The 21,784-nt window shown below is 49.7% G+C and overlaps 1 protein-coding gene across 1 annotated transcript in view; it reads right to left on the bottom strand.

Moving 5' to 3' along the window:
• SNTB1 (syntrophin beta 1) overlaps positions 1-11,083 on the bottom strand; it is a 105,325-nt gene extending 94,242 nt beyond the window's left edge. The window contains exon 1 of the mRNA XM_081012669.1: positions 10,222-11,083. Within this exon, the coding sequence (XP_080868795.1) occupies positions 10,222-10,864 (643 nt within the window). The 5' untranslated portion in view covers positions 10,865-11,083. The remainder of the gene's footprint in view (positions 1-10,221) is intronic.
• Between the last annotated feature and the right edge of the window lie 10,701 nt (positions 11,084-21,784).

The raw sequence follows: 21,784 nt of genomic DNA, 5'->3' as shown, positions 1-21,784 counted from the left end.
CTTTCTGGAGGTTTGACTTCTGTCCATACCCATGTACATGTTTCCTACCATGCTGAGTGTTTTTAATATGCATTCACCCCCCACCAGGAGGCCACTTTTAGGGAGAAAGGAAGATAAAGGACACAGGCTCCAAATTGCCATCTACTGAAATGGGAGCTAGATCGTTCTCAGTGTGAGGTCTGAGCCATCTCCCTCTCTTTGCCCAAGCTTTTAGTGGTGGGGAAACCAGTGGATGCAATTTCTGATTGCAGTTACGAAAGAAGGTTTCAAAACAGCCCCAGCAAAAAAAGATTGCTCGGTGCAGGGGAAGCCAGATCTCATCAAAATTGCTTCGAAGGAACTTCCTAATTTGCACAATACTTTTTTGCAGAGGACAACACACACACATCCAACACACGCTTCCCTCTCAAGCCTTGTAGCCTGCAAAAGCTTTGTGGTGGTCCCTGGAGGGTACACAGCACTCGTGGCAGGAGAAGCTGAAAGGTAAAGGTAAAGGGAACCCTGACCATTAGGTCCAGTCGTGGCTGACTCTGGGGTTGCGGTGCTCATCTCGCTTTATTGACCAAGGGAGCAGACGTACAGCTTCCGGGTCATGTGCCAGCATGACTAAGCTGCTTCTGGCGAACCAGAGCAGCACACGGAAACGCTGTTCACCTTCCCGCCGGAGCGGTACCTATTTATCTACTTGCACTTTGACGTGCTTTTGAACTGCTAGGTTGGCAGGAGCAGGGACCGAGAAACGGGAGCTCACCCCGTTGCAGGGATTCGAACCGCCAACCTTCTGATCGGCAAGTCCTAGGCTCTGTGGTTTAACCCACAGTGTAGTCAGAAATCAATGCTGAATTCAGGGAAGGGCTGTGGCTCAGTAGCAGAGGATCAGCTTGACATTAGTGTTAGAAACTCAGATATATAAGTTAATCACCAAATGGCACCTTAAACCCGAGCTGCAGTCACCACATTGGAATGTCTAGGTACTTTTCTTCTTCTTCTTGCAATGGCACTTACTATTATTATTATTATTATTATTATTATTATTAATTTCATTAGTATACCTCTTCATATTTTAAAGAAAAAATCTCAAAGCTGTTTACAACACATTAAAGCATCAAATAAAACAACCCAGAACAAAACAAATTCAAGCTTCAAGGAAAATATTTCAGATCCTTCTCTGACATTTTGATTTTCTGATATTTATTTACCTACTTAATTCGTACAGATGCAGAAGTACTCTAGGAAGCCAGTGTGGTGTAGTGGTTAGAGCATTGGGTAGGCAAACTAAGGCCTGGGGGCTGGATCCGGCCCAATCGCCTTCTAAATCCGGCCCGCGGACGGTCCGGCAATCAGCGTGTTTTTACACGAGTAGAATGTGTCCTTTTATTTAAAATGCATCTCTGGGTTATTTGTGGGGCATAGGAATTCGTTCTTCTTCTTCTTTTCAAAATATAGTCCGGCCCCCCACAAGTGGACCGGCCCCCTGCTGAAAAAGTCTGCTCACCCTGGGTTAGAGTGTCAGACTAGGACCTGGGAGATCAGGGTTCAAATCCCCACTCGTTCATGAAGCTCACTGGGTGACCCCTGGAGTCAGTCACAGCCTCTTAACCTACCTCACAGGGGCGTTGTAGGGATTAACTGAGGAGGCGGTGAACCATGTACTGCTTGGAGAAAAAGGTGGGATATAAATGCAGTAATATGCCCTTCTGCTTAAGACAGCTGGAGGAGCCAGCCAGATGGAGATGTCAGCCGCCAACCTGGCATCCATGTGGTCACAACTGGACCAGCATCAGCAGCAAAACGCGCCTGGCGGCACCTGGCTAATTTCTAACACTGCTTGGCATGCAGCAGGTCCTAGGTTCAATCCCTAGCATCTCCTGCAAGGACTGGAAGAGACTCCCTGCCTGAAATCATGGAAAGGCGCTGGCAGTCAGTATAGACAATACTGAGCAGCATAGTCCAATGACCTTCCTGCCAGAACCTGAATGCAGGCAGGTGAATAGAATTCTATAAGTACATTGATTTGTTTAGGTGTGGTACCCTCCACAATGGGACACAGGTGGCACTGTGGGTTAAACCACAGAGCCTAGGGCCTGCCAATCAGAAGGTCGGCGGTTTGAACCCCGCGACGGGGTGAGCTCCCGTTGCTTGGTCCCAGCTCCTGCCAACCTAGCAGTTCAAAAGCACCTCAAAGTGCAAGTAGATAAATAGGTACCACTCCAGTAGGAAGGTAAACGGCATTTCCGTGAGCTGCTCTGGTTTGCCAGAAGTGGCTTAGTCATGCTGGCCACATGACACGGAAGCTGTACGCCGGCTCCCTCGGCCAATAAAGCGAGATGAGCGCTGCAACCCCAGAGTTGGCCATGACTGGTCCTAATGGTCAGGGGTCCCTTTACCTTTACCCTCCACAACATCTGGACTACAACTCCCATGTTGACTGGGGCTGAAGAGAGATGATGAGAAGCAAGATATCTTGCCTAGAGCTTCTCAGTTATTCTGGAGTCATGCAGAAGGCTAAAAGGGAGGAGCCGGACTTCTCCTTAATGAGATACTGGGAAGAATACTGCCTGCCTGCTTTCTCCCAAGTAAAAAGGAACAGAGACTTGCTTGCTTGTTTTTAAATGAAAGCTAAACTTTCAGGGAAGCTTTTCTTTTCTTTTCCTGGGGACACAATACGCATCCAATTTTCAAAAACACACTGAAATTCCTGCCCTACTTCTGCAGGCACTGGAATAGTTTAGGCTTGTAAATCTCACGGCAAGCAAAGGAAACTTTTATGAAATTGAAAAAAGCAGTTGGGTGTTTTTTTCCTCAGGTCCTTAGGCCACCCTTCCCAGCCGTTGCCACAAATTTTGTGTGCAGGCTGGTCACTTGTGCAGACTAGCTTTGCACTGCTAGGAAAGTTGGTAACAACATCTGGATGGTCCCTGGTTCACCTGCCCTCACAAGAAAGTATCCTTACTCGGGTTTGACCTGGTTACATTCTGGGCCCTTAAAGTTTGCTGCACAGCACTAAACTTAGGAGAGAGGGACTCTTCTCTCAAGATACCTTCATATTTTGCTCCTCAAGGAAATATAGCTGCCTCTGAAGTACAGCATGTCCAGGCTGGAGTGTGAGTTGCTACAGCTGTGGAAAAGTACTTCAGAAAGCAGTGTTTGCTCACATCAATCATCAACTAAACAGCAAAGGCCAAATTCTCTCCGAAGTTATGCCCACATACCCATTCATCCCCACAAGGCTGTGGCAGAACACGGTCCCCTTTCTGTGCTCCCTGCCACAGCAGATATTTCCAAGAACTGCCCAGCTCACCAGAAGGGTGGAGGAGGCAGTCAAATGAAGCCTACCATAAGGCCAGGACCAAATGGATGAACAAAAAGAGTCAGATGGGCCCATTTCTACAGGATTGCAGGCCAGGGATCTCACTTTCCGTTCTCACAACATACAGAGTTCATCAGCCTCGGCTGCCAAAGTCTCGACTAAAACGCTCACTCTTCATTTTTAGTTTGTTCTGGGGCCGATATGAACTGAAACCAAGAATTCTTCCACTCCAAAATACATCGCCAGTACCTTCAGTCTGCAATCAGCTGTCTGTGGCAACGGATTTTAATTAATCCTCCGCATCCTTTCTCCTGTGGCAGGCACTCGTACGCCAAAAAAAAAATCATGCATGAATTGATTTGTCAAGATGAGAAAGGGCTAACTAGCCATGTGCATAACGTAAGCAGGGTGGGACAGTTCATCTGGAGAAAGTTAAGTGCCTAAATCTCCAAGACTTTAGTGGAATGTAAGAAAGCACCCTGGGATCATGCATATAGGAGACACACACATGGCCTTGTATTAAAGGAATGCTGAAGCTCTTAATCTTTTTTTAAAATACAAGAGTTTCAAATGAGACAACACGGTGCCAATTATGTTCTCAGGAGGATCGGGGATCAGGAAGGATTTTTTTAAAAGAGAAAAAAAAAACCACAACAACCCTCAGATGTTTGAGGGTTCTCTCTAAGCCAGTCTCATGACTTCAGCAAGCCTGATTTGCAATTCTGAACCTCGCCAGTTATAGCAGTACCAGGGCTCTGGGGCATGCCAACCAGATGAGGGACTTAGCCAAGGCGAAGCAGATGTCGCACGATCTGCAACCTGCCAGGAATTGTTCTCTGAAAATGAAACACTGCACAGCGCAATGCAAACCTCGCTTTGCCCGCCTGGGCATCTGTTTAGCAAACGTGTCCATTGCTAGACATCCAAGTAGGAATCAGCAGCCCAGGGCCAGATACAGACCCCTGCGAGTTTCTAGTTTGCAAAGGAAGCAGAGAGTGGCAACAACTGGAAAGCAAGGTGGGTGGTGCATGCGAAACAAACTTCTACAACTTTCCTTGAAGAGGCCCTCCCATGGCACTGGCTCCTGAACAGACTTTAAACACCATCTCTAAACTGAAACCCCATTAATTACCTAATGGCTCTGACAGTTGAGGCAGAACATAGCCATTGATAACCTTTCAGATGATTCACTGCAAAGCAGCTCAAAGACGGCCCAAATCCAGAGTAAGATGCATTCCAATTCTAGGCATGCTTACCCAGAAATAAGTCCCACTGAGTTCAGTTGGGTTTACTGCAAAAACAAACCAACCACGGATGGTATTTTAGCCTCCTGGTGCCATCCTAAACACACCTGCGAGACAGAATGTCCCATTAAATTCTTTGGGGCTTACGGTATTTGCAAGTAAAGATACAGAGGATTGCAGTATGTTCCACAGTTCCCACAGTGCAGTGCGGTGAAGAAAGCAAACACAGTTCAGTTCCTGATCAGCCTCAAAACTCATTCTGTCATCTTGGGCCATTCACCTATACCTTACAGGGTTTTTGTGAAGGAAAAATGTGGGGGTGGACAACAATACACTAGTACCTTGGTTTTCGAACAGAATGCATTCCGGGAGTCCGTTCGACCCCCAGAACCATTTGAAAACCAAAGTGTGGTTTCCAGTTGGCTGTAGGAGTGTCCTGCAGCCAATCAGAAGCAGCGCCGGATGTTCAGCTTCCGAAAATTCCAAAGCTCCTGCAACCAATCGGAGGCCCCGTTGGACGTCCGGGTTCCAAAGAATGTTCGCAAACCGGAACACTCACTTCCGGGTTTGTGGCATTTGGGAGCGAAAACGGACGACTACCAAGGTGTTCGGGATCCAAGGCACGACTGCATATGCAAATCATGTTGACTGTGTTGTGAAGGACATATTCAAGCTACCTACAACTCTTCAACTTCCAAAGTTTTCATTAAAGCCGCTTGTCATTGATAATAATAATAATAATAATAATAATTTATTATTTATACCCCGCCCATCTGGCTGGGTTTCCCCAGCCACTCTGGGCGGCTTCCAAAAGAATATTAAAATACTATGATACATCAAACATTAAAAGCTTCCCTAAACAGGGCTGCCTTCAGATGTCTTCTAAAAGTCTGGTAGTTGTTGTTCTCTTTGACATCTGGTGGGAGGGCGTTCCACAGGGAGGGCGCCACTACCGAGAAGGCCCTCTGCCTGGTTCCCTGTAACTTGGCTTCTCGCAGTGAGGGAACCGCCAGAAGGCCCTCGGTGCTGGACCTCAGTGTCCGGGTAGAACGATGGAGGTTCATGTGTTCATCATGAACACATGAATACACAGTTTTTCTTTTTTCTTATTAACAATACCAGTAACTATGGTTCACCCGATCAGCTAGTTAGGTTCTACCGGGGTGGTCAACATTTTACAGCTTCCTGCTCCTATGCATTTCACATCAGCTTGATCTGCTGACACTCGTAGATGATCATGAATGATGAATAACGTTTCAGGTGCTTCCTTCTGCATACCAAGCTTCTGTTTAATGCAACAGGTGTGTGTTGATTTTGTTCTGGCCCACCTGGCTTTCATAGCATCCCTAAAGTTTCAACAGAGGATTAAATCTCTAGACGGGAAGGGGGAGGGCGCAGGTGCCTGTGTAGTCTCTTAGGACATATGACTTTGCCTTATGAGGAGTTCTATGAAACACAAAAGCTTGCAAATTCCAACCCTGTGCTCAGCTGATCCAACTACAGAGAAAGTTTTACGAGCTTTCCAACTTCCTGAAGCACTGTTACTCCATCATTCTGTTCCAATCATTTTTCAAGGCTTCAAGTGCTGAGCAAACCTTTTTCAAAAGAAGACAGGAGATTTCGAGTGGTGTTTTGCCTGTCAACCTTCTTCACAAATGCTAATGAACTGGAGGTCGGGAATCTCTAGGACAATGAACTCGTGTGTGCACGCAAGTTATCACCAAGGGCATTTTCTCTCTAAAAAAACCACAAAATGGATGTTTTGTTCCTGTAACTTTTTGCTATTTGGCTCCTGGGGATCTGCCCTCACAGGTTACTTTTGACAAACACCGAGAAGAGAGCAGCAACAACTTTTAGGTGTAACCCTTCTTCCAAAGTCCCATTTCGGAAACCTTTTAAAAATGCGGTCCATAGTTTTCAAAGTTAGGGAAGGAGGGGCAATTAAGACAAAGATTCCCATAATCTCTCTTGAGGGGTGACAAGTATCATCTCTGTTCTCTTACCCGCAGTCTTCTCTAACATGGTGGCGTCCACATTGTGTTGGACTACAGCACCCACCAGGGACGCGGGTGGCGCTGTGGGTTAAACCACAGAGCCTAGGACTTGCCGATCAGAAGGTCGGTGGTTCGAATTCCCGTGACGGCGTGAGCTCCCATTGCTCGGTCCCTGCTCCTGCCAACCTAGCAGTTCGAAAGCACGTCAAAGTGCAAGTAGATAAATAGGTACCCCTCCGGAGGGAAGGTAAATGGCATTTCTGTGCACTGCTCTGGTTCGCCAGAAGCAGCTTAGTTGTGCTGGTCACATGACCTGGAAGCTGTGCGCCAGCTCCCTCGGCCAATAAAGCGAGATGAGCGCCGCAACCCGAGTCAGTCACGACTGAACCTAATGGTCAGGGGTCCTTTTACAGCACCCACCATCCATGAATCAGCCACATTTGCTAAGCCCGATGCAAGTTCTAGCCCAAAACAGCTGGAGGGTACTAAGCGGAGGTTTTGCACACCCAAAGTTATGATTTCCTCAACTTTGGTCCACAGGGCAGTGCCCTTGCAGGAGAATGCTGTTAACCTTTGCTTATCACACAGACTGCTCCTGCTCAAACAGAGCACGCAGGACAACCATGTCACTCATCACTGATCAAGCTTTGAATCTAGAGTTGCACAACCCTTAATCTCTGTGAGTCTGGAGAGGGATGGGTGCTCACGTTTGTGACCCGAACGACTTCTCACAAGCGCCACTAAATCTTGCATGTTCTTATTTGGAAGGAAGCCTCACCTCACGATTAAATATCACTGGGCCGTAAGACGGCCTTTTTCAAAATGTAGGAGGCCTCAAGGGTTTGTTGACAGCAGGGCGAAAAAGCAAACCACTTTGCATGCAGCGTATAGTACCTTCTTAGCCAATGCAGTTCCGACATCTGCATTCACGTTTTCAGTTGTGGGGGCGGACAGACAGACACTTGCAAAAAGAGCTGAACTTTAGAGTAGTTTAAACAAACAGTGCTCCTCGGATATGAGGAAACAAAAAGTATCCAGCCAAGCTTGCTTTATCTACTACACACCTTGCCAGAAAGACCTGATCTGACCCACTGTTCTCTGTTTCAACAGATAAGATGGCAAAGTTCTAGAAGTTAACCCCTTATTAACTTACAAGGTGTCACACAGGGTTGGGGGGGGACAGCAGAGGGATCTTCTGAAAGCATCTCCCAATTGTCATCCTTTTTCTTTTTAAGTAAATAAACAAACAAACCCACCTCTCTTTACCTTTGGTGAAGCCCCTAATCCTGTTTTGCTAGATGTGCTTGCAAATGGCTGTGAGAGGCTGTCAAACGTAACACTGAAGGTATCTTTGCTCAGCTGTTTCCCCCTATTCAGATGAAACAAATCCTCATGCTTTTTATACACACTGAGTCGTTTCAATATTCACATACAAAGGCTTGAAAATTCCTGTCTACCCTTGACGTTTGTCCTGGCATATTCTACCTCTAGAACAGGCATCCCCAACCTGCGGCCCTCCAGATGTTTTGGACTACAATTCCCATCATCCCTGACTACTGGTCCTGTTAGCTAGGGATCATGGGAGTTGTAAGCCAAAACATCTGGAGGGCTGCAGGTTGGGGATGCCTGCTCTAGTCTGTCTCTCATTTCATTTTTTTAAAATTTTATCTACTGATTATTTTGATATCCCTCCGAGGAGATAAAGACATGGTTGTCTTCCCTCCTCAATTTTATCCTCACACAACAATCCTGTTAGGTAGGCTGAGCTGAGAGGTTATTTGGCCCAAGGTTGCAAAGTTGGTCATGGCTGAAGGTGGGGATTTGAAACCTGGCCTCCAAGCTTCCTAGTCCAGCAATCTAACCACCATACTATGCAAGGCAACACTGCACATAAAAACATGCAACTTTCCCCTAATTTTCCTCTCTCTCTCTCTCTCTCTCCTTTGTACAATCCAAAGTCAGAATCTGGTGTGAGCAACTGGGAGCAGAGGTTGCGGGGGGGGGGGGTGTTTGCAGAGAGGACAACGGTGGGGGGGGGAAGCACACTTAACACTTTCTCTGCTGCCTGTTCTTTCTGCTCCAAAGAAGGCTCCACACATGCACAAACCAGGAATGGTTCCTCCGAGAGAAACAGAGAGGTCCTTTCCTATCTCAGTTTGTAGCATGTGTGTTTAAGGTAAAGGTAAAGGTACCCCTGCCTGTACAGGCCAGTCTTGACAGACTCTAGGGTTGTGCGCCCATCTCACTCAAGAGGCCAGGGGCCAGCGCTGTCCGCAGACACTTCCGGGTCATGTGGCCAGCATGACAAAGCCGCATCTGGCGAGCCAGCGCAGCACACGGAAACGCCGTTTACCTTCCCGCCAGTAAGCGGTCCCTATTTATCTACTTGCACCCGGGGGTGCTTTCGAACTGCTAGGTTGGCAGGCGCTGGGACCGAGCAACGGGAGCGCACCCCGCCGCGGGGATTCGAACCGCTGACCTTTCGATCGGCAAGCCCTAGGCGCTGAGGCTTTTACCCACAGCGCCACCCGCGTCCCTTTTAGCATGTGTGTTTACTTGGTAGTAAATCTCATCCTGTTCTGTCGGGTTCATTTCTCCCAGGTAAGTGTGTGCTTAGGACTGCAGGCTCCAACTAGGGGATTAGCCCCTAATTGTGTATTTTGCTTCAAGCCCAAACACCTTAATACAGCCAGGCAAAGACCACATGGCTCTCCACACCTGCGCAGTAATAACAAACCATATCCTAGGAACTTAGCACCATAATGTGTTTTCAAGGCGGAGGCTCAATACCAGCAAGAGAATGATAAGAGATGCTCAACGAGCTCTGGTTAAGAAGTCCTAGTCCTGCAGCAGTAGCTTCAAAACCCACCTTGCCAGTTCCCAAAGGGCTACGAGCACAGCAAAATCCAACGCCTTTCGTTTTTCTCATTTATTTTCATTATTACTATGTATCTTTAAAAGATAAACATTCAGCGTAACAAAGAACTTAAACCCGAAGCCTTTCTTTAGCACACACGCCCTTAGGGGGATGATCCACCACTCATTTACTCGTGAGCAAGCCCCGCCAAACTTGTCGATGTGACAGGCAACAGGCTGCACCACGGGGGTGAGTATAGCAACGTTGGCCAAAGTGGGGCCCTCCAGATGTTGCGGGACTACAACTCCCATCATCTCTGGCCACGGCAAGTTGCGAGTGCAGCTGGATGTGGAAGGCACCCACCCTGGCTACCGCCGAACACCACAGGCAAATACTATACCGTGGGTGTTTCTGCAAGCAAGTGCAGCCAACTACCTTCCAATGCCCTTTCCGATGCCAACGGGCGAAATGCTTTGCAAAGTCAGAGCCGCGTCAGCGCGCGCGCACACATTCCCACGCACCCCCAGCAGGTGGACCCGACGTTGCCCTCGGTCCGTCCCGGGTTCCTTTCACTCAAAGCGATTAAAAGCGCAAGAGCGCCTCTCGGCATGTGAAGAGCGCCTCTGGCGCACAGCCCAGATTTAAACCAAAAACAAGGCTTTCTCTTCATACACAGAAGACACGCGCGAAGCGTTTCACGATTTGGGGGGGGGGCAGGGCTGTGCGCTCCACCAGCTCACTATTCCTCCCCCCCCCCCCCGCGCCCCGTCTCTTTCTTAGGAAACTTTGCAGGACTTGGCCCTGTTAACCCCTTACCTTCCAGCGCCACCTCCTTGCCCGCCCTCTTGAGCGCTTGCACCGCTTCGTCGTGGGTGGCGTCGCGCAGGTCCGTGCCGTTGACGGCCAGGATGGCATCCCCGACGTAGAGCGCCTGGGTCTGGTCGGCGGCCAGCCCTTTGAAGATCTTGCTGATCAGGATGGGCATCTTGTTCTCCTTGCCCCCCTTGATGCTGATGCCTAGCCCGCCCATCTCCTGCTTCAGCACCTTGACGCACCGCTTCTTGTTGGAGATAGCTTCGGGGACTTGCTCGGGCAGGTCGGTGAAAGCCGTGCGCACCCCGCTCATCAAACCCGATTTAGGGCTCATGCCGCCGCCGCCCCCCGACGGCGACTCCGGAGAACCCCCGCCGGAAAGGCTGCAGGCGGCCGAGGCGCCCCCCGACGCCGGACCCAGCGCTGCCCCGCTGCAGAAAGTCCCATTGCCGTTGCTGCCCGACGCCCCGATGCCGTTGTAGGCGGCGGCGGCGGGAGCGCCACCCTCGTCGGCGCTCAGCACCAGCGCCTCGTCGCTCAGGTTCACCAGCAGCCGGTGCCACCGGTCGCGCACCAAAACTTCCAGCGCGCCACTGCGCTGCACCCGGCCGACGCCGCCTCCCCCTCCGGCCGCCGCTACCGCCATCTTTGGAGCATTTCTCGAAGCACCATGTGATCGAGGGCGCGCACAGACAGGCGGACGGGCAAGGGAAGCGAAAGAGGGCGCGCGGAGGAGCGCGCAAGACTTCTCCTCGGCGCCCGAGCGAAAGAGAGCGAGAGAGTCGTCGAGGACGAGGGAGGAGGAGGAGGAGAGGGAGGGAGGGACCAGGGAGAGCCCCCGAGCGCTCCCAGCCTTGCAGCGTGGCGAGCCGAGGGGAGGAGCAGTGGGGAGAACCGGGCGGGGTGGGGGGGGGGGGAGAAAGGACGGACGGGGCGGGCTGAAGGAGGAAACTCCGGCGCAAGGGCGCAGCCCGAGTTTGGAAACGGGCGCGCAGCTCGAGACTTCGGAGTTGGGTAAAGCAGAAGGGCTCCCGCGCCGCCGGCCCGGAGAGATCAAGCATTTCCTTCCTGGAAGGGCAAAGCTTGTTTTTGTTTCGAGATTCTTGAGGTTTTCAGTTTTGCGTATTTTTGTGTGGGTGAGCCGCTTTGAGACCTAGGCGGTGGAAAGGTGTGTGTGTGTGTGTGTGAGAGAGAGAGAGAGAGAGAGAGAGAGAGAGAGAGTGTTTAACAGAACAAACATAAGTAATAATAAGCCCATAGGAAATGTGGGGCTGCTTTAAAAAAACAGTTTTTTTTAATTATTAGACGGAGCTGCCTGCAGCTCGAATGGAAGGCAGAAGCTCGCGTGACCTTGGCGTTGTTAATCCTGCCTCGGTTTAAGGGCACTCCTGGTCGTGGCTGCTCAGAAGTAAATGCTATTTAGTTTGACGGGGCTTACTCCCAGGTAAGTGGGGATAGGATCGAGGACTCTGCTCGCTTCACACTTCGTGAGGTTGTGTGGTCACAGACTCTGCCTTTCTCTTTCTCTTCTACACATAAAGTACACACTGTTCTGAGCTCCTTGAAGACAGAGTGGAATGTCACCCCGTTAATGTTCTTATATAGGCGAATTCACGGAGGATAAAACGATCAGTTGCCACAAGCGATTGTTGTGTCTGTGTTCTGTCTCCATGACCAAGACAGCATAGTCCTGAATTCCAGTTCCTGGGAATTGCAAGTGGGGAGAAGGTTGTTGCACTCAGGTTCAGCTTCCCAGAGAAGAAGAAGAGGAGTTTGGATTTGATATCCTGCTTTATCACTACCCAAAGGAGTCTCAAAGCGGCTAACATTCTCCTTTCCCTTCCTCCCCCACAACAAACTCTCTGTGAGGTGAGTGAGGCTGAGAGACTTCAGAGAAGTGTGACTAGCCCAAGGTCACCCAGCAGCTGCATGTGGAGGAGCAGGGAAGCGAACCTGGTTCACCAGATTACGAGTCCACAGCTCTTAACCACTCAGTGGCGTAGTGTGGGGGGTGCAGGGGGGGCCGGCCGCACCAGGCACAACATCTGGGGGGGGCGCGCTCACACTTGCAGCTCTCTGCCCCTACCTGGCTCACTCACTCACTCTCACTGCAGTGCTGGCTGTGCGAATCCGATCCGAGCCGCTGGGTCGCCGCCCACTGTGGAGGGGGTGGGTGCCAGGCGTGCGGTGCGGAGAGAGAGCGAGGGACTATCTGGGGGAGGGACAGTGCAGCGGCCGCCCAGCGCAGCGCTGAGCGCGGGAGAGAACCACGCCAGACCAGACCAGGCAGCAGCAAGAAGAAGCTGGCAGCGGCGGCAGGTTAGGAGTTAGGGGGCGCAAATTACTTGCCTTGCCCCGGGTGCTGACAACCCACGCTACGCCGCTGTAACCACTACACCACACTGGCTCTGTAGTTGGCTTCTCGAACAACAGGGTGCTGGACTAGATGGTCCTTTGGCCCAAAGGCATACCTAGGCTCCCTTGTGCCCTTGGCAAAGAGCCTTATCAGTGCCTCCAAAGCCGAGAGAGACCATGGACAAGAAACTTCCCTCACCTGGCCTCCCAGAGCAGTGGAGGAGCAACCCAGGGAGCAGGCAGGTGGGCAGGCTCATAGCCACTCCGAGACAGAGTGGAGAGGTGTGATTTGTGCGACCCCCCTGCCCTTGGGCCTGCACCCTTGACTGGGGCCAACCTGACCAACCCCTAGGTTAGGGTTTCCCAAACCTGGGTCTCCAGCTTTTTGGGACTACAACCCCTATCATCCATGACCAATGGGGGTCTTACTAGCTAGAGGTGATGGGAGTTGTAGTCCAAAACAGCTGGAGACCCAAGTTTGGGAAACCCTGCCCTAGGTACACTCCTGCCTTGGCCTGATCCAGCAAAGCTCTTCTCATGTTTTAAATAATAATAATAATATAGTTCCAGGGAACAACAGTTGGCACGTTATTGTTTTTGTTGGCCTCAACTAATGCAATAATTAGTACCTACCCAACTGTTACTTCTGGATTCTTTTTCCCACCGTTGTCATTATTCTTAACTGCCTCAGGTGTCTGGCACTGGCTCCCGAAAACCCAGTAAACTTCAGAGTTTGCCAGGCTCCACCCACAGCTTAGCAGATTCCACTGTCTCACAGTAGAAGCGTTCAAGCAAATACCCTTATCCTCACACACTGAGTGCTGTCTGAAAATTGGCTACTGGCTGGCAGAGGGCCGGTGCTTCTAGATAAGCAAACTTTTTCAGCAGGGGGCTGGTTCACTGTCCCTCAGACCTTGGGGGGGGGGCGGACTATATTTTGAAGGGGGGGATGAGAACGAATTCCTATGCCCCACAAATAACCCAGAGATGCATTTTAAATAAAAGGACACATTCTACTCATGTAAAAACATGCTGATTCCTGGACCGTCCGCGGGCCAGATTTAGAAGGTGATTGGGCCAGATCCGGCCCCTGGGCCTTAGTTTGCCTACCCATGGTGCGCTCTTCTTGCAGGTAGTCACATGCTTGGCCGTCAGAGCCCCTAGTTTTCCCCTTTCTTTTTCCCTAAGGTAGATCTTATGTTTTGGGGTGTCCAGAAGCAGTCTGAGCCAACCTTAGCACCTGGGCAGCTGCTGCAGCCCCAGAACCCAGCTCTAGAACACTCTTTGAAAGAATAAAGAATCCGTCCCGATGCTTCGAGCGGCGCAAGCTGCCAGTTTAATTTTCCACAGCAGTTTTGCTTCAGGGAATTGCGAGGAATTAATGCAGCAGCCTCCGTCCAAATGGCACTACTGCTTGCTAGTGTGCACCGTTGCTACTAGGCAAGTCCACCAGGGCCCAACAGCAGAGAAAGGGCTCATCAGAGGGCATGTTGCCTAGCCTCCTCAAATGGGGAGCCTGCCCCACAGGGCTGTTTGCATGTGTGAGTGTGTGCATAAGCAGAACTTGTACTGTTAGAAAATTGAGGCTGGGCTATTATTAATATCCATAATTATAATTATTACCACTACTGTTATATTTATATGTCGCCCATCCGACTGGGTTGCCTCATCCAGTCTGGGGGGCTTCCAGCAAAATATGAAAACACGATAAAAACATCAAATATTAAAAACTTCCCTATAGAGGGCTGCCTTCAGGTGTCTTCTAAAAGTCATATAGTTCTTTATCTCCTTGACATCTGGTGGGGTGGGGGTGCGCTACTACCAAGAAGGCCCTCTGTCTCGTTCCCTGTAACTTCACGTCTTGCAATGAGGGAACTGCCAGAAGGTCCTTGGAACTGGACCTCAGTGTCCGAGCTGAAAAATGGGGGTGGAGATGCTCCTTCAGGTATGCAGGGCCGAAGAGGTTTGAGGCTTTAAAGGTCAGTACCAACACTTTGAATTGTGCTCAGATATGTACCGGGAGCCAATGTAGATCTTTTAGGACCAGTGTTAGATGGTCCCAGCATCTGCTCCCAGTCACCAATCTAGCTGCCGCATTCTGGATTTGTTGTAGTTTCCCAGTCACCTTCAAAGGAAGCCCCACGTAGAGCGCATTGCAGTAGTCAAGATGACCAGAGCATGTGCCACTCTGGAAAGACAGTCTGTGGGCAGGTAGGGTCTCAGCCGGTGTACCAGGTGGAGCTGGTAAGATATCCGCCTTGGATTCTAGTTCAGCTGCAGTGAAGAGGTAAAGCAAAGGCTATTCCTACAGTTTTGGTGAGAGTTAAGATCCATCCCAAAGCATTGTAACATAAACTTCAGCTTTCAGTGAATTTTGTTGTTGAAAGCCAAACCAGCAATCCTAAAAATAAATGGTTATAACTAAAATGTTGACATATCCTTAGTTACAGTGACATTCCATCCCTTCCCCTCCAGCCTGATTTGCTCTGCAAGTCTCTTTCAAGCGTTGATTGCTTCCCAAGGCACCAAGGTGGCAAGCGATTTGTTTCCAGGAGGGGCTTTGGTTTGTTGCATTTTTATATATTTAATCAGCTGCATCTGTTGCTGCATTAAGAGGCACATTGCTTAAACCGACCAGATCAAAGGTTGGGTGGTGGTTGTGACAGCAGCTGTTGAGCAAATTGGAATTCTTAGCATAGTAAGAGAGAGGACGAGAAACAATTCCACATGTCACCGCTTCCTTTGTCCGCCTGTCAAAGGGAAGGCTTGTCCAGAAAACAACGTACCGCTTACTCTGAGCTTGCCTGCTTCACTTTGCAAGAGCAGAAGAGCGAGCCTAAACTTCACCTAGAAGGCAGCTCTCAACAAATTCTAGAGGCCCTAGGTTGACCAAATCATCCAAGGAAGGTTGAGGGACACAGAACCAGAATTTAATTGAGAGTTCCTTGGTGTCGTGAAGGCATGCAAACCTATAAGAACGAGAGCAGCTAGAAGCAAAGTCTCCTGAACCCTTGGCCTACCTGGCGGCTAGTCAGTATGTCAAGTCCAAAGTTAAAAGACCATCCATGCAAGCAAGGTCGAAGGTGAATCCAAGTCTGAAGTCCAGCAGTCAGGATACAGTCCAGAGTCCAACACAAAGCTCAGTCCCATAGAGGTCCAGGGGCATCCCAGCCAAGGCCCACCAACATGGGCAGCCGAGCAGACACAGCATCTCTGCTCTGATTGCCACGTCTGGGCTTTATGAGGCAGGTGACCCTCACCTGTTCCAAGCCTAAAGCTGAGGAATCACACACCTTCTCCCAGAGCTAGTGAGCCCCACCTGGTCAAATAAGGAGCTGGGCTGGGGGCCCTTGCCTGTTACAGCCTCCTAGAGCAGCGGTTCTCAACCTTGGGTCCCCAGATGTTGTTGGACTACAACTCCCATCATCACTCTGAGCTCTGGCCTTGCTAGCTAGGGGTGATGGGAGTTGTAGTTCAACAACATCTGGGGACCCACAGGTTGAGAAAGGCTGTCCTAGAGCATACCTCCCAATGCTCTGTACACCTGAGAGCCTGCCATGTCTATAGAGAAGCTCTGGCTCTCGTGATGGGTCCTGCTGCTCTGGTTTCTGTGCATTGCCCTCCATCTCCTTGCCATCCTCTTGTCACCCTGTGAGAAGAAGAAGAGTTTGGATTTGATATCCCGCTTTATCACTACCTGAAGGAGTCTCAAAGCGGCTAGCATTCTCCTTTCCCTTCCTCCCCCACAACAAACACTCTGTGAGATGAGCAGGGCTGAGAGACTTCAGAGAAGTGTGACTAGCCCAAGGTCACCCAGCAGCTGCATGTGGATGAGCAAGGAAGCGAACCCGGTTCCCCAGATTACGAGTCTACCGCTCTTAACCACTACACCACACTGGCTCTCTGTGAGTACTTCCTTCCCCGGCAGGGCTCTTCCTATGCCATGTCTCAAACCAGCGCTGGCTGCAAGGGGTTCAGCCTCTCCTGGGTTTTTAGGCCTACCTGGAGATGAACCTGGGGCCTTTGGCATGCAAAGCAAATGCTCTACTTTTAGTTATACAGCCCTTGTGAAAAGCATAGCCAGATGACATTCCTGAAGCCCAAGCTGGAAGGTGCTTCATCTACAAAGTGCACAAAAGCCGCCGCTTCGATTCAAAGAGCCCAGCTAGATAAACGAAGAGAGTGACCGTGATGAAGGAGAAAATAGTCCATTAGCATCTGGGCATTTGGAATGGCAAGATTTCCCCCTGAACAATGGCCCCCATTGAGGCCGTGAGTGCCTGCCTTGTGTCTGCTACCCATCAGACAGGCATCACTTTCTCTTGAGCAGCTGTGCGCTCTAATTGGAAAAAAAAAGGCTCCCAAACTCATAAAAGGGTCTCTCATTGCAACGCTGGAAATCACTCTGGAGCAGAAGTGAGTCAACTGCTCCTGTGCCTCTCTGCCCCCTTGATCATCTTGGCATCATGACGATCATAGTTTTTTGTTTGTTTATTTTTAAACTGCAGGATGCCTTTTAAGACCCTAAGCAGCATGGAGTTGCAGTACCTTAAGGATCACCTCTTCCTGTTTACACCTTATTATAACACTGGCAGGGACGCGGGTGGCGCTGTGGGTTAAACCGCAGAGCCTAGGACTTGCCGATCAGAAGGTTGGCGGTTCGAATCCCTGCGAAGGGGTGAGCTCCCGTTGCTCGGTCCCTGCTCCTGCCAACCTAGCAGTTCAAAAGCATGTCAAAGTGCAAGTAGATAAATAGGTACCGCTCTGGTGGGAAGGTAAATGGCGTTTCCGTACACTGCTCTGGTTCACCAGAAGCGGCTTAGTCATGCTGGCCACATGACCCGGAAGCTGTACGCCAGCTCCCTCGGCCAATAAAGCAAGATGAGCGCCGCAACCCCAGAGTCGGTCACGACTGGACCTAATGGTCAGGGGTCCCTTTACCTTTACCTTTATATAACGCTGGCACTTCTGTTTTCTAAGGTTCTCTTTCTAAACCCACAGGATTCTGCGTACCCCTGGTTGCTGGAGTCTGCTTAAGGATTTATCTCAGCATTGTGACTGTTCCTCTTTAGGCCCAAGGGATAAAATCATAGTTTTCACCTCATCTGATTCAGAAAGCCCACAAGCCTCACACTTATTCTCCTGCTGCGCCTCTTTTTCTCACCGTTTCCATTAGCCTCAGAAAACATTGCCAATGGCCAGGGGTGATGGGAATTGTAGTTCAGAAACATCTTGAGGGCTGAAGTTTCCCCACAGCTGGACCAGACCCTTTGCTCCCATCACCCAAGAGTACCAAACTGTCTCCGCTCATTTTTACCACTTATTATGGCATAATATTTCAACAACCAATCGCAGTTTTGTATGTGTCCTTCCCATTGCAGCCCTTTGTTGCCATAGCTATCCATAAATAACACTCATGTTTGTATCCAAACCTCTCCCACTTGACTTACAGTAGGATTCCACCCAGATTTATCTGCCAGCTTTTGGAGCCTGCTACTTCTCAAGTCTTTCCCAATATATAATATCAACCATCTCTGTGTAGGGATTACAATCACACTGACGCACAAAATCAACTCATGATGAGGTGAAAGAATCTTGCCATGGCTTTCGCACATCACAAAGTGAGATCAAAAGGGCAGCAAACAACTAGATTAGGAGATTAATCAGGGCTTTCCTCCTTTTAAAATGCTGTAGTCCTCTATGAACTATACTGCTTCTTGGTGTAGATGGCAAATTGTTAGAATCTTCCTCCCAGTTAAAACTCATTTCATATGAAAATTAGGCAGAAGTCTAGGATAGATCTGCATTCACTCATACTCTGCTTTTCTAACAGCAGGGAGATGATTCAAAAATATGGTTCCCCAACTGCATCTTTTAGTTATACAGCTGTACCTTGGAAGTTGAACGGAATCCATTCCGGAAGTCCGTTTGACATCCAAAATGTTCAAAAAACCAAAGCACGGCTTCTGATTGGCTGCAGTAAGCTCTCGCAGCCAATCGGAAGCCGTGGAAGCTCCGTTGGACGTTCGGCTTCCAAAAGAATCATAGAATCATAGAGTTGGAAGAGACCACAAGGGCCATCGAGTCCAACCCCCTGCCAAGCAGGAAACACCATCAGAGCACTCCTGACATATGGTTGTCAAGCCTCTGCTTAAAGACCTCCAAAGAAGGAGACTCCACCATACTCCTTGGCAGCAAATTCCACTGTCGAACAGCTCTTACTGTCAGGAAGTTCTTCCTAATGTTTAGGTGGAATCTTCTTTCTTGTAGTTTGGATCCATTGCTCCATGTCCGCTTCTCTGGAGCAGCAGAAAACAACCTTTCTCCCTCCTCTATGTGACATCCTTTTATATATTTGAACACGGCTATCATATCACCCCTTAACCTCCTCTTCTCCAGGCTAAACATGCCCAGCTCCCTTAGCCGTTCCTCATAAGGCATCATTTTCAGGCCTTTGACCATTTTGGTTGCCCTCCTCTGGATATGTTCCAGTTTGTCAGTGTCCTTCTTGAACTGTGGTGCCCAGAACAGGACAGAATATTCAAAAACCAGAACAATCACTTCCGGGTTTCGATCGTTTGGGAGCCAAAATGTCCGAGAACTAGGCTGTTCGACTTCCAAGGTACGACTGTACAATCCTGGAAACACAGCTCTTGAAAAAAATTCTATGATTGTTATTATTAGCGGCAGCAGTAATATATCACCTTCCACTAATATGATGTATTCAGGTGATGTACACAATATAGTGAAAAGCATTTTAAAAAGCAGTTAAAATTAGGACAGAAAATAACAGCAAATTAACTGGGAAAAATAGGAGACACAGCCATGATATTCATCCTGCTGGGAAAGATTGCCAGAACAAAAATGTCTTCAGCTGCTTCCAGGAAGGACAGAGAATGGGCACCTGTTATGTCTCAACAGGAAATTGAATTCCACAGAACGGGGGGCAGCCAAACTAAAAGTACTGCTTGGAGTTGCTTAATATGGGGTCTTATGAATACAGAACGTAGAAGTGCATTTACCACATTTCTTCTTACACTAGGTTTGGGCAATACAAGATGGTGGCCTGTAAGCAAAATGGAGACCCAGGCCCATTTTTCTCTGTGTGTGACCTCTTCCCCTCATTCTGTAGGTTGGTATTTGGCTGAAGGGAGTGGCTAAGGGAAATACTCCTCATACTCCAGTATGAAGTGGCCAAGGGAAGCAGCTGCAGGAGTGAATCAACCAGTGGTATCCCCCGGAACAATGTGGGAAATGTTGGGATGCAACCCTTGGCTCACACACTGTGGTTAACACTGGTAGCCCCACAAACCGTTCTCATGAGCTGTGGCCGGCCAAACTCCAGGTGGCCAATGGAAGCAGCCAATGCTGACCCTATGTCACGGCCTGGTTCACGGGCGATCAAAGTCCCGGCTGGGGACGTTGGGACCGGGAGCAAGATGGCGGGGTGGGAGCAGGAACGGGAGTCCAGAAGCCAGGAATCAGGAAGCCAAGGGTCTGAGGATCAAGAAGCAAGGAGTCATTTTTTTTTAAATTTTTTTTTAAAAGAAGAAGAAGCAAGGAGTCATGAAGTCGGGTCCGAGGATCAAGAAGCAAGGAGTCAAGGAGCTAAACGCACCAAGGCAGGGAATGTGTTGCTGTGGCAAAGAGCTGAAGGGAAATGCTGACCTTATATCCCTTCCTGGCTCTTGCCACCAGGTGCTGTGAGTTATCAATCGGCCTCACCTGTGCGGCCATACCTTGCCTCTTCAGAACCAACTTAGGAAGGCCCCAGTCCTGCAAAGTCCTACTGGTCACAGGGCCTGGCTCCTGCACGCACTCCTGACACCCTCAGGGTGTCATGCCAGGCTTGTGCATGAGAAAATCAGGAGATTCTCAGCTTCTCCAGACAGTCTACATATTGAATACTCATCCTGCTTTGCTTACACAAAACTTACACTGAGATTCGATTGTCTCAGGCCTGTCATCTAGCTTTCATTGGGATTTGTTTGTGGGGCAGTTATATGACAGCAAGCATTTGAGCTGGATTCTTTCTGATTTGCTTGCAGGCTGTTTACACAACTTCCTGTTAATCATTTCCTTATTCCGCACCATTCAATTCATATCTCCTACCTGCAAAAGTTCAGTTTGGTTGGCAAGTTCCTGCCTCCCCCAATGAAATAAAGACACAGGACACAAGAATTCAGGTTAATGGGTCAAATTAGGCCACAACTTTATTGATTACAGGAATTGAGCGGTATTGGCTTAGGCATTGGTGCTAACAAACAACGGGCTTGAAAGCCGGTAAGGGTTAACCACCAGTGGGAGGAGTCCTGATGAGGCACGTCAACTAGGACCTCCCCCTGGCGTCACCGCGTGGGGGCGTGCCGTGGGCCCACACCTCCTTAGGCTTAGGACAAGGCCACGCCCCCCGGAATCCTTTACCGGACTACCCTTTTGGGGGAAGGTGATGGTGCTCCTTCCCCCTTCATTTGCATGACAATAGACTGTACCCCCACCAATGCCTACCGCCAATACCGAGGAGTTGTGACGGTTTGCTACGAGGTAGGTGAAAACCAAGTGGCTGGTGCCAATCTGCCAATTGGAAAAATTGGCCCCTTGACGGCGACCAACCGAAGTTCATAGCAACGTCAAAGAACCTAACCTAAAGGGGTGGGAAGGGAGGGAAAACCGTGTCGGCTGCAGCGAGGGAAAGAGGAGGAGCCTCGGCTGCGGCCGTTCTAAATAGCTGAGGCCACGCCCCCGGAGCCAGCCGATTGGCTGGCCTGGGGTATGATGCGGCGAGGATTCCCTCTGTTATCGTGTGGGCTGGAGCTAGCCCTCGCAAGTGTGGGGAGGGGCGTGAAGCCCGCAAGCCCACCTCCTCCTCATCTCGGAAGTGGCTTTCTTTTAAAAAGTGATTATGTTCCGTTGGGGCAACAGAGTACTTTAATCCTCTTTGATTGCGGAAACCCAAATTTCCCCAACTTTAATACTTCCTGCAAAACACTGACCGTCTGGGAATACCTCCAGGGGAAACAAAATCACGCAAGTCTGCTGATCCACTATTAGGAAGCCACCCACTCTTTCGTCAGTTCATTAAAATGAAATTTCAGAGCAAATAGTGGTGGTAAAATAGTGGCTTGAGCACTGCGGGGGCCCCACCTCCCTAAGCACCACAATTGCTCCATGAAGACTTTCTGCAGTGCAGATTCCTACCTACCAATCCCCT

This window comes from Podarcis pityusensis, assembly GCF_964106645.2.
Source record: "Podarcis pityusensis genome assembly, chromosome: 7".
Lineage (NCBI taxonomy): Eukaryota > Metazoa > Chordata > Lepidosauria > Squamata > Lacertidae > Podarcis > Podarcis pityusensis.
This window is presented reverse-complemented; position numbering and strand designations above follow the sequence as displayed.